Source organism: Pyrus communis, chromosome 6 (assembly GCF_041283825.1).
Source record: "Pyrus communis isolate YQ-2024b chromosome 6, ASM4128382v1, whole genome shotgun sequence".
In the NCBI taxonomy this organism is placed as follows: Eukaryota; Viridiplantae; Streptophyta; class Magnoliopsida; order Rosales; family Rosaceae; genus Pyrus; species Pyrus communis.
In genome coordinates this window covers 2,934,423-2,946,867 of record NC_142570.1, presented here as the reverse complement: position 1 = coordinate 2,946,867, position 12,445 = coordinate 2,934,423, and the positions used below count along the sequence as shown (strand labels likewise).

Here is a 12,445-nt window from a genome sequence, read left to right as displayed (position 1 = left end):
TCATAAAATACGTGTTAAACATTAAATTAATACAAAATATATACTGCAAACACACGATGGACGCACTAGGGTTTGAGATGCAGATGATATTTTTCCCATTAAAAATCATGGGTGCTGAGTTTCCTAGGAGTTCCAAGCTCTGCACTTTACTCAACTGAAGTCTCTTGGAAAGCAAGTCAGTTTTTGTTCTTTGCTTTTTTGGTCAAATAAGTCAGTTGTTGGATTAAGAGATTATTGATTTTATATTTAGTTGAAGGAGAACAAAGATAAATTAATTAAATGAATAATTTCAATAAAACAAAATAGAGACCATGTATCTAGACATTCCGAAATTCAACTTTGATGAACTTATTTTTTGACACGATCATTTAGATTTTAGAATTTAAGTATCAAAATTTGGACTTACACCCTGAATTGGAAGCTCGATTATGTACGTACGGTAAAAGATCAATCATGTCAAGATCGATCAAAATTTAAAATACTGTATATGGAGAAACGTTAAAAAGACTCTCTTAAAAGTGAGATTCTCTAAGTATTCTCTAACACCTTATAGTTTAAGGCCAATTTCAGTGCCAACATTATAAAATATTTTGTTAAAACATGAGATGTCAGAAAGTTTATAAAATGTCATGCTTTTAAGAAAGTCTCCTTATCATTTCTCTAGTATATATTCATTTCACTTTATCCAAGTTTACAAATTAACTGAGGATCCCCATCCCCCAAAACAAGTCCATTAAAATGGCAAATCGAAGCTGCATGCAGTAAGAGAAATTTTTCAATGTGCCGGAAACACGATATAGTATGTCAAGTGTCATAATATAGGTTGTTGAATTTTTATTTTCAAGTATCCAACTACTTATATTGTGACACTTAATGTACTAAACCGTGTTTTTGGCACACTGAAAAATCTATCCAAAGACAGGGTAGGACCAAAAACCCACATATAGATTATGGGAGTGTCATGCAAGAAAGTTGGCTTGGATATTTTTCATCTGGATGATATTGCGTGACAATGAGAGCACCTGAAATTCTAGATGATGGATTAAGCTCCACTACATCTGCATGTGCATGCGATCTGTTTATTTCAGTTCATGAACCTCTTTGGATAATTGGATTGCTTGATAAATAGGCTAGAATTTTATGATAATATTTTTAATTATTTGCCCACAGATTTTGGAGCATTTTTTGTGTGCTAAAGGGTAGGATAGCCCATAGGTTGTGATTTTGGAACACTGGTTTGCAAGAAAACCAAGGGAAAAGGCTATCTTCTAGAACAAGTCCATGAGTTTTGGAACTGTTTTTTGAGTCCACACTAAGCAAAGAAATAAGAGGCATATCAGTGTGCAGTATTGTTCTCCATAACCCTAATATTCCAATAATCCATCAATCCACCAGGTTCCATTTTACAACTTACTAAATTTTTACTGATTTTTTTATATTTTTTAATCTTTTATTATTATTTTTTCTTAGTTCTCTTATGATAATATGGACTTGCATGCAACTGGGACATCGAGATGGCAGTATCTCAAATGAATTATGTAATGCCATGTAGGTAAGTTAAAACACATAACAACACGTGATAAGTTTGAGATATTGTTATTTTTCCGTCTCAATTGCATGTAAGTTTTCCCCTAACGAAATCACCAAGATTGTGAGGTTTTAGTGTTAATTAGCTAATGAATTGCTCTGTACCAAATACAACCATTGTTCGTGTGTCGTTGAAATTGTTGATCATATCCTTCCTACATCGAAGGATCGATGAAGGTTTAGCTTAGAGCTTAAAGATTTTGAACCTTTTCCCTTATTCTCAATTAGTGTTGGAGTGAATGCTTACATTCTAACAAAAATCGTCATCGGATCCAACGCAAAGGCATAACATTTGACAAAGGTCATGGCACGCAGCCTGACTGCTGAATTCATGGCAGTTAAATTGCAACAACTTCATCATAATCTCCAAAAGTTGGTGTTTCTTTCCATGAGAATTTATCTATATTCAAACATGGTATGTATACAATAACGTCTGGATGTTTGAAGGCCTGGAAGTGGAACTGTGGAAGAATATTAAACAATGCATAATGATTCACTTGACAAGCTCCTCCTTCTTGCCAGCCTCTTCCAACTCTCTTAGACTTCCAACCTTCTGCTCTATCTCCTCAATCAGCTCCTCCCTCCACAACTCTGCTCTTGCTGATTCTTCTATGTCTTCTTGCTGCAATAAACAGTTCCCAAAGTTGGTCACTAAACAATGAGGAACAAGAAAAACACCCTATTTGGTTGAAACGCCCGACAAGGTTTTAATTAGACTATTCATTACACCTGGTCCTCTATATGTTTCGTTCATCAAATAAATATCGTTATTCACTAAAAAAAAATAGAAGACCCTTAGCAATTGCTAATGTCGAGTGCAATAACAGTCGGGTTTAGACGAGGCTTTTCTTCAAGACGGTCATTTAAGTGTTTTTTTTTCTTAATAAGAAATAGAGTTTTGAAGATCTTATTTGTGAGAGAACTTAAAACTATAACTAGCTCGTGTTATCCTCATTTTCTATGCTTTTGAATAATCTATGACTTGAATATCTAATCTTAAGCTAACTCAAAAGTGTGGAAATAATGTTTGATGCACATAATTTAAGTAATAATTAAGGGTTAAATACCTTCTCATAAATCCAAAATCCAGTGCCATCCCCTCCATCTCCTCTATACGTCTCTGAATCATAGTATGGATCCTGAAAACATTCCCCAACCTTTCAAAATAATCTCTAAACTAATGAAATTATATAACCTAATTAAATTTTGAAAAAAAAAATGAAGTGAGAGTAGCTGATTAATTACCTTCATGGAACCAAAGAACAAGCATCCCCAACAAGTGAACATGATGTAAAAAGTATCTACAAAACAAAAAAAATTGTCACAATTTTCAAGCATTCCCAATTAAAATCCACCACAATTTACACAAAAACTAATAAAAAATTAATTAGGAAATACAATACTTACAGACATTCTTTATGTTTTCATCACTGAGATGCACGATAGATTTGTGGGTTATGAGGTCTCTCTGGCCTTCTATGTGTTCAACAAGAACTGCCATTAGAGGCCAATCTGGGAAAGCATTTGTTCTGCAGAAAGAGGCTCTTTTGCTCTTTTTCCCTACTTCAATCTATAAAACCATAATATATTAATGCTGTAAATTTTTTGATATATTCACGAAAATTAAGTTCATTTTTTGGGGACAAAAAATTTACAAAACTCGTTAATTACCTGCTTGCACCCACTGAAAAGTTCAGAGCTTGAAGACTGCCTAAGCTGCAAAATAAAAGTACTCAAAAGCATTTCGTGGATATGGACCATTTTTTTTACAAGACAATACACTCAACTACTCTAATCTACGCAGGGGAGAGCGGGGAAACTGTTCGTACTAACTGACTTAACTCATGTCTGTCCTTGTACCGTTTCAAACACAATAAGAAAATATGCAATACAAGTGATTAATATAAGAGAAAAGTTGAATTTTTACCAATCTGATTGATGAGCGACTCATGTCCAATTTTGTTGTTTGGAGAGAAGAGCTGCGAATATGTGGAGTGGTAATGGTGAATCCCATGATAGCTTTTGCCATTGTCTTCCAATGAGTTTGAGTTCAGAAGATGCACTTCCAAATTGGATTGTAAGAGTTTGGGTTGCAAATTTTGTTTTCATTGGTTTGGAGGGAAAGTGGATAAGAGAACCATTTGCAACCACCCTTCTAATGCAGATATAGCCATACGAAAATTTTAGATTACCAATAAATAAAAGGCTTTAACAGAAATCATCAACTGGCCTATTAGCTCAGCTGGTTAGAGCGTCGTGCTAATAACGCGAAGGTCGCAGGTTCGAGACCTGCATGGGCCATATTTTTCCTGTTTTAGTTTCTTATTTTTTGTACTTTTGTTGCATTTTCATTCACCTTCCCAATCTGTTTTCTAGGAAAATCCGTCCATTTTCCCGGAAAATTTCATGGGTTGGACCGGATTGTTCGATCTGGAACGGCACTTCGCCTTCTACGGCGCTTATCACAGGAACCCAGTTAACATTTTGATCCACAACTGTTTGTGTGGCCGATTTTCTTCATCTCTCTGGTTCTCTTCTACTTCACACCTTCTCTCTACAGTTCCCAAATGGGTTCTGTTTGAATTTAGGGTTTGCTTTCACTGCGATGTATGCTTGGATAAGAAAGCTGGCTCCATTGCTGCTTTGCTCTGTGTACTCTTCTGGGTCCAATCCACCCTGCTTGCTAGCCGTCTTGGGTTTTCTCTGTCATGGAAGGTAAAGCTGAAAGCTCTCTCCTTTTTGCGATTTCCGGGTGATGGTTTTATGGTTCTAAGGATTTGGATTTTGGGTTCGATGGAATGGTTTTCTAACTTTTTAATCTGATTAAATTTTCTGTCTTTTGATGCCATTAAGTTAGGGTTAAGGAGTTCAGGGTTGGGAATTCTGTTAGTTTTGTTGATCAATTTGGACAGGATCCTCTTCGGATCTCTTCCTCTTAATCCACCAAATCCGAAGATATAGATCGTTAAAATTTGATCAAACGGCTAAAGTTATTATAATTTTTAAAGTGGATCCCTGTTTGTAGCTTTTGGATCAAATTTTCAACGGCTTGAATCTCCTGTTTGTAGCCATTTGATCAAATTTCAACGGTTTGGATCTCCAGACTATAACTTTTAAAGTGGATCCTTGTTTGTAACCGTTGGATCAAATTTCAACGATCCGGATCCTCGGACTTGGTGGATTAGGAGGAAAGGATCCGGAGAAGATCCTTGTCTGATCAATTTGACTTGATAGGACCTAGTTGTCCCACATCGGAAAAATAACAGATCTCGGAGTGGTTTAAGAGCTCTTGGCCACCCCTTAGCCGGTTTTCAGGGGCAAGTTCTACCCACGGTGTCTTCACAGAATTTGGAATGCAGTCCTATTTGGGTGAATGGTTGAAATTTCTTGTCCATGAAGTTATGTTTTATAGGATGTGAATGTGTTGTGTGGGGTTTAGGGTTTTGGAGGCAATGACTTTGAATGGAAGGGCCACTCGGATGAACTCTGCCTTTCTGTTCATCAAGAGATGTACGTCTCTGGTTTGTGTGTTGGCTTCGGTTGGGCGTTTTGTCCTCCTCAGGTCTTTCCGTTGATAGTCATGTTTGTCTAGCTCTGGTTCAGACTTTAGCTTCTCCGGTTTTCCCTGTTCTGGTGCCTTTGCCTAACATAGTATACATCTCACGATTATCATTTTCGTGATTGAAAGCAGCAAAATATGTATATATACCTGACGATAACATTTCTTTTCAGAAACGAGCACCAGCTCTTCCGGACAACCTTGTTCAAGCGTTTCTAATGGGTCCTTTCTTTGTGCTGCTTGAGGTAACGAATCTAAATCCTTTCTGAATCGGAGATGGTTTCTCTTGTTGATGATGGGTTAGTCAAGTTATTGTTGCATTGTGCAGTGTCTTCAATCGGTATTTGGCTACGAACCTTATGAAGGGTTTCATGCAAGCGTGGAAGAAAAGATAGAAGCTCCGATCAAAGAGTGGCAGGACAAGAAACAAAAGAAAATCACCAAGCTTAGATGGGTTATATCAGACTGTAACCCTCTGTAAAGAATGAGATTATGTATAAATCTGTATCCGTATTAGTATTGTACACCTTACCAAGCTCTGGTTTTGGAACTCCCTTTTCCTTCATTGATTCTCTCTTATAAGAGCATCCCCAACGAGGGCTTTGTCCTCCATCAGGCTACATTTGAAACGCTAGCGATATATCTCAGCAAAAACAAAACAACTTTTTAGATGGAATGCTACAAAATTTTCGAGACTTCATACAGAACGCAGAAGTAAAAGTGGTCATTTCGAAATGATCTCTGACCTTTAAACCAGGCTATTACCGGGCTCTGGTTTTTGAACTCCCCTGTCAATCATTGATTTTCTCACTCGTATAACTTCGTTCCATTCGCCTGAACCTGCGTACATGTTCGATAGAAGAACGTAGTCGCTGCTGTGATCTGGTTCCAGCTCCAAAAGATGACCCCTCACCTTCTCTCCGAGCACAATATCACCGTGCAGCCGACACGCTCCCAACAATGTCCTCCATATAACGGCATTACACTCCATCGGCATGCTCTTTATCAACCTGTAAGCCTCCTCCATGCATCCAGCTCGCCCCAACATATCCACCATGCATCCGTAGTGCTTCATTGTTGGTTTGATATGATACTCTTTGCTCAATACATCAAAATACCTTCTTCCTTCATCAACCATCCCTCCATGGCTACAGGCAAACAAAACTCCCAAGAAAGTTACTTCATCCGGCATCTCAAGCTTTTCCTTCAACATCTTCGAGAACAATTCCAATGCATCGTCTGCACGCCCATGCGTTGCAAGCCCCAGAATCATCGTATTCCACGACACTATGTTCTTCCCCTTCATCTTACAAAACATCTCATATGCTTCTTCAAAAGCTCCGCACTTTGCATACATGTCAATAAACGAATTAGTCACCGTCACACTGCTACTAAGATTCAAGCGATTAATAAAAGAATGAACTCTCCTCCCAAAATCTAATGCACCCAATGTAGAGCATGCCGAGAGGGTCACAACCACCGTGGCGTCATCAGGTTCTGTGCCACTGTTTACCATCCGTAAAAACAAGTCAAGTGCTTCCTTACACTTTCCGCAATTGACATAACTATCAATGATAGTGTTCCAAGCCACTAAATCTGGTTGAGGCATTTCATCAAACAGATGGAACGCAGTTTTGTCATCCTTCAACATCCCATACATATGAATGAGAGTGTTCCTTACAAAGACATGAGACTCCAACCCATGCTTCAGAGCAGCACAATGCATCTGTTCCCCCAAAACGTAAGAACCCAATTGCCCACAAACCTTGAGCAAGAAGGAAAGTGTGAAATTATCAGCCATCTTTCCATTCTCCTGCATTCTCTTATAAAACTCAAATGCCCTTTCAGGCTTCCTGGTCTTCCCAAACCCTCTGATCATTGTGTTCCACAAAAACCCATCTGGGCTTTCAACGCTTCTGAAAACAGAGACGGCATAGTCCATGTCTCCGCGGTCCGAAACAGCGCAGAAAGAGACGATCTTGCCAAGAACAAAGACGTTTTGATCAAGCCCTTTGTGGATTATGTGGCCATGGATTTGCTTTACATGTTTCGTGGTGGTGCATTGCTTGAAAAGGGACATAACCCTGTGCACCTTTTGAAATATGGCATCGTGCATTGAGGTCTTTTACAAATTACAGGTTTTGCGAAGCGGTAGGGAAGATTGACTGTCTTTCTTTGGCTTTGGCTACGGAGTTTTGGAATTTAGGCGCCAAAGGTGGTTAACGGTCATAAGTAAACGGACTGCAAATTTTTCTTGGAGATTTCATATTTTCATGGTGCGAGAACAAAGTTACAAATCCTGCCAATCATTGCATCAAATACCAGATTTGCAGAAATCTCTGAAACGGTATCAGATGTTTGGTTGAGGCCATTGCGTTCTTGGGCCTTCAGCTTTTGATGGACCCTGTTCTCTTTGCTCTTTTGGGCTTCTGAAAACTGGTTTTGGACCAAAATGAATAAAAAGGAATACACAACGCCACGTGTCTGATGATGAGATCGCGAGAGAGGGATGTTAAAGAGAGTACATACAACCTACTAGCCTACATTGGAGCGATGTTCATTTTCACTGGGTAAGTGTGAGATCTCCTTTTCGACTCTTGTCCTATGTATGGTGAGTTCGATAACTATGACAGACCCATTTTGTGACTTATCTCAAATCTTCCCCCTTGAGCAGAATATTGGGTCTAAAAATAGAAGAGATTATATCGAAGAATTTCTATAGAAAGAGATTACAGTTTCCTAAGCAATACTAACACCATCTCGTTTCGTGTGAAGACATAGATATTAATAGTGGATATCCTCAGTTGCACGCAAGTATCACACTGTAAAGGGATTATAGTTTACTAATGCACAACAGCTCTTATTGTTGTTAATTTTATCGATGCACAGTAAAAATTACACCAAGTATCGCACTGTAAGGAGATTATCTTAAATCCTAAATTGGCAGTCCACAATAAGCATCACCAGTTATGTGTGTGTGATTAGAGTTTTACCTTTTCCTTTTTTAGACGAGTACTTTGGATTTACTTTTTCCTTGTTTGGATAGATGCTTTTCTGTTGGACTTGAAAGAAAGTTTAATTTTGCATGTATCAAACTCCAAGCTGCTGTTAGATGAAAAGAATGAGTGGGTTCTGGTTTCTGAACTATCTTCCTTGTCCTGAATTGATATTGCTCACATGGGTCTGCTTTAAAAGATAAATGCATTCATCTCAATTAGGGTTTGCAGTTGTGGTGTCTGTGAAAAAAAATAGACTATATATATAGGGACTGTGAGAGCCATTCAGAATGGCAATGGAAAAACAAATTGATAGCCTCCCCTGAATATATATATATATATATATATATATATATATATATATATATATTGACTGATACAAACCAAGAAGAACTCCTGGAAAAAGTGTACTCAATGAAGCCACAACTCAAATGGCCATTTCTACTGTGGCTTTTTTAGCATTTATGAGCTCCACTTGTGACATTGCCCAAGAAAAATGCCTTCCTACCCACATGCCCAAAAGAGCTTTTTAGCTCTGTTGGTGTGTGTAGAAGAAGCTCACAAGTGCTTTTGTATTTACTCATTCCTTGTTAGCTAGGCGGTGTTAGGCTGTTTCACACATGGGACTCTGCTTGAAAACCAAAACAAACTGATTGAAATTATCTTGCATAGAGTTGAGTATAATTTCTTAGTGGCTAGTGGGCAAAAGAAGAGAAAAAGCATAGTTTTATAATTTTTTAATTTAAGCGATATTCTAATTTGACTTAAACTAAAACTAAATTATGACAGAGATTCAAACTTTAATATAATTAATCAAGGAGAAGTGCATTACTCTAGCAAACTTGGCTCTTTCCAAGTTTACAAATTAGTATTTTAGTATAAACGTATCAATTACATCTATGACTAATTAACTGTATCAATTAGACCTACGACTGTACTTTCATGCATGCATGCCATAATGGGGTAGGAACCGGCCTCCTTTTATGGCAATCTGTGTAAGACAATTCAAGTTCATAGAAGCTGATCTTCTTCTATAATTGACTTTGGCTTTGATGAATTATTGATCACTTTATGTCTTCATCAACCATAATTAGAGACTAATTGCTATGACTTTTACTTCAAGCATGAAATGCATATGAAGCCAATCTACATTTAGACACACTTGGAATCATTTAGATTAGTTTAATTCGATGTGGTTCAACCTGCCTAATCTTGGGATTAAAAAGCTAGGTTTAATCGGCCGACAAAGTCTATATCATGATAATTCAGGGTTCATTTGATAATGTGTTGAAAATTAAAACTAAAAAGGTGAATGTAAAAATAAATAAAAACCCTGTCTCTCTACTTTGTTCAAAAACATCAAAAGTTTGAATTTTCTGTTCTAATTAAAATCAAACTGAAAATTATAAATATATATATATGTACTGTTCCATTGTGGGGGTATATTTGAAGGGCTGTACATTTGCTTAGTCTCTAGTACCTGTCTCATGGAATAATATGGACTTGAAACCCTAGGCAAATAAACTTTTCATCACATCAAGGTTGGCTAATTATCGATTATTCTGTTATTGTTGGCTTCATATGCTTTGCTTCATTACTTTATATGTCATAAATCACAATCTCTTTGATCACCTTGTCCAACCACACCTCTATATACACTTGAAATATACATGGTACCCCACACATTGCAATTATTAGAGATTGTTGCCAATCTCTTGAATGTAATTGCGGCCATTATATATTATGGTATTTACATTTTTAAATGTTTTGAATAGATGATTACAAAGTTATAATATATTCACGACAGTGGCAGCTTTGGGGAGTGCCAAAGGAGCAGTTGCACAGCCCCCATCTTCAAGGTCCACCAACATTTAGTTATATATATATATATGTATATGCAACTTAATACTATGATCTAGTGATATTTCTCTTCACTTATAAGTGAGAAGTTTTAGGTTTGAATCTCTCCAAAAGCAAATTTGAACCACATTATTGCTAGTTTATTGTGAGGCTAAGCCCTCCCCCTCCCTTTTAGTGTAGATAATATCATTTGTTTAATATATATATATATATATATATATATTTCAGTTCTAATGTTTCTATAAAAAACAAATTCTATATATGCATAACTTAGTTAAGTACAAATTTGAAAAATATCCTAAGTTATTTTCTGTTTTGGAGAATACTATGTCTTATAATATACTTTCTTTTTTCTTAGTTAAAAACTTAATATCTTTGACATATACCTTCCTTTAAGTTCTTCTACATCTATTGCTTAGTATTGTGTTACAAAGTTGACTTTCATGCTAAATATACCATAGAAGAAAAAAAAATGTTTTAAACACCAAAAAAAAAAAATCTCATACGTGAAATTGCCCTATTTTAATTTTCCCACAAAACCCCTGAAATCTCATAGACGCCCCTATTTCACAATTAGTATATGAGTTATAATATATGTGCATGTGTATTGATACACAACTACAAAAAACACTTTGCACGACGAAATAAGATTTGTTGCGCAAAGTATGATTTCGTCGCTCAAAACCTTACGAGAGAAAATTTTTGCCACGCATGATTAGTCGCGCAAAGCTCGTTACGATAGGGTTTGCGTGACAAAAATAAATATTTGTCGCGCAAAGTTTTTGCTTTTTTATTTTATTTTATTTAATTGAATTAATTTAATATTTTGCACAACAAAATTAATTGTTTGTGAGGCGAAATATTTTGTTGAGCAAGGTATTTTATTTATTTATTATTATTTCTCTTATTTTAATTTAATTATAGTAATTGTTTGCATGACGAAATATTTGGTAGCACAAGATTTTTCGAATTTTTACCTTTTTAATTTAATTTAATTGTATCTTAATTTTTTTAATTACTTTAATTTAAATTGACATATTCAAAATAAAATTACATATGAAAAATAGTGATCAAATTATCCAGAATATATATTATATTAAAAATGTACACATAAATTACCAAAGTACAATAATAAAATCCTAATACAAGTCTAATGTGGTGGTAGTGACAGGGGATATGGTCTGATAGCGTCCTAATCCTCAACTTTCACCATCAAAGTCTCGACAATTCCCTACGAACAAAACAAAAATGGTCAAATAACAAAAAAAACAACATAAAATAATCCCAAAAAATCGGCATAATCTCTCCTAAAATTGGCATACCCCAAATCCTACCCCAAACTCCACCCCACACCAAACTCAATTAATTAACTCCAAAAACACATATTAATGAAAAAAAATTAAAATATGGGGAGAAAATACCTTTTGGCAAGATTGAGAGTGAGTGAGAATGAGAGAGAGGAGTGAGTGTGAGAGAGAGATGAAAGAGTGAGTAAGAGAGAGAGATGAAAGAGTGAGTAAGAGCGAGAGATAGAGAAGAGAGAGTGAGTGAGAGTGAGAGATAGAGAAGAGAGATTAAGTGAGAGGAGTGAGTGTGAAAGAGAAGGTCGGATTGGGGGAGAGGAAAAGAGAGGAGAGGTAAGAGAATAGAGAAAGACATTGAGAAAATTGTAGATGAGTTATTTTAGTTTTAAAAACTGTATCACTTTGCGCGACAAAATATTGGTCGCGCAAAGTCTTAAAAAAATTTAAAAAATAAAATTTCCCGCATCCCATTTTTGGTGCCCGCCCAAATTTAAGGATTTTGCATGACGAAATATATGTTCGTCACGCAAAGAAAATAATTTAGTTCAACAATATATAATATAAAATTAAATAAAAAACAAGTAAATAGGGTTTGGGCAATGAAATATTGATCTTCGCCACACAAAGTTTTTTTTAAAAAATAAAAACTTATGAAAATAACTATATTTTAAAATTTATAATATAAAATCAAATAAAAAATAAAAATTTGGTTTAGGCGACCAAATATTTGGATTTCGTCATGCACAGGTTTTTAAAAAATAATTTTTTATTTTTGTAAAGACTTTGCGCAACGAAATTTTAAATTTCGTCGCGCAAAGGAACTTTGAGCAATGATGTTTGTTTCGTCGCCCAAGAGGTTTTTTTTTTACTAGTGATATGATACTTTCAAGTGTAAACTCTTCATCCACCTATACTGTAAAACATGAATTGGCTATACCAAGTTACGATATTCTAGTGCACATAACAATTAGTTAAAACCTTAACTAGTTAAATGGAAATATGCATTGGTCTCCTTTAATATACGTTTAACTTCATCATCATATATACGATCGATTAGTTGAATCAAATGGTCAGTCAAAGTATTAAGTTTGAATTATTAATGAATCGTTTAATTAGTTAATGAAATCCTGTTAAACCTA

At 35.7% G+C, this 12,445-nt stretch overlaps 2 protein-coding genes, 1 non-coding gene and 1 pseudogene across 4 annotated transcripts; 2 read left to right on the top strand and 2 right to left on the bottom strand.

The window, feature by feature from the left end:
- Positions 1 to 1,878: 1,878 nt before the first annotated feature.
- PNSB4 (NDH dependent flow 6) lies at positions 1,879 to 3,713 on the bottom strand. Its single transcript, XM_068450413.2, has 6 exons — positions 3,515 to 3,713; positions 3,259 to 3,303; positions 2,995 to 3,157; positions 2,833 to 2,888; positions 2,655 to 2,726; positions 1,879 to 2,209 (listed from the first exon to the last, which is right to left on the bottom strand). The coding sequence occupies exons 1-6, from the start codon at positions 3,614 to 3,616 to the stop codon at positions 2,081 to 2,083; spliced, it is 567 nt and encodes a 188-aa protein (XP_068306514.2). The 5' UTR covers positions 3,617 to 3,713; the 3' UTR covers positions 1,879 to 2,080.
- A 101-nt stretch (positions 3,714 to 3,814) lies between these two features.
- On the top strand, positions 3,815 to 3,888 carry TRNAI-AAU (transfer RNA isoleucine (anticodon AAU)). Its single transcript has one exon. It is a non-coding gene; the product is annotated as a tRNA-Ile (tRNA).
- LOC148696118 (2-hydroxy-palmitic acid dioxygenase MPO1-like) lies at positions 3,872 to 5,711 on the top strand. Its single transcript, XM_088695413.1, has 3 exons — positions 3,872 to 4,302; positions 5,320 to 5,391; positions 5,475 to 5,711. Exons 1-3 carry the CDS (start codon positions 3,994 to 3,996, stop codon positions 5,625 to 5,627), a joined length of 534 nt encoding a protein of 177 aa, XP_088551539.1. The 5' UTR covers positions 3,872 to 3,993; the 3' UTR covers positions 5,628 to 5,711.
- Positions 5,584 to 7,462, bottom strand: LOC137711638 (pentatricopeptide repeat-containing protein At4g21065 pseudogene; annotated as a pseudogene). Its single transcript, XR_015963339.1, has one exon. The product of XR_015963339.1 is annotated as a pentatricopeptide repeat-containing protein At4g21065 pseudogene (transcript).
- Between the last annotated feature and the right edge of the window lie 4,983 nt (positions 7,463 to 12,445).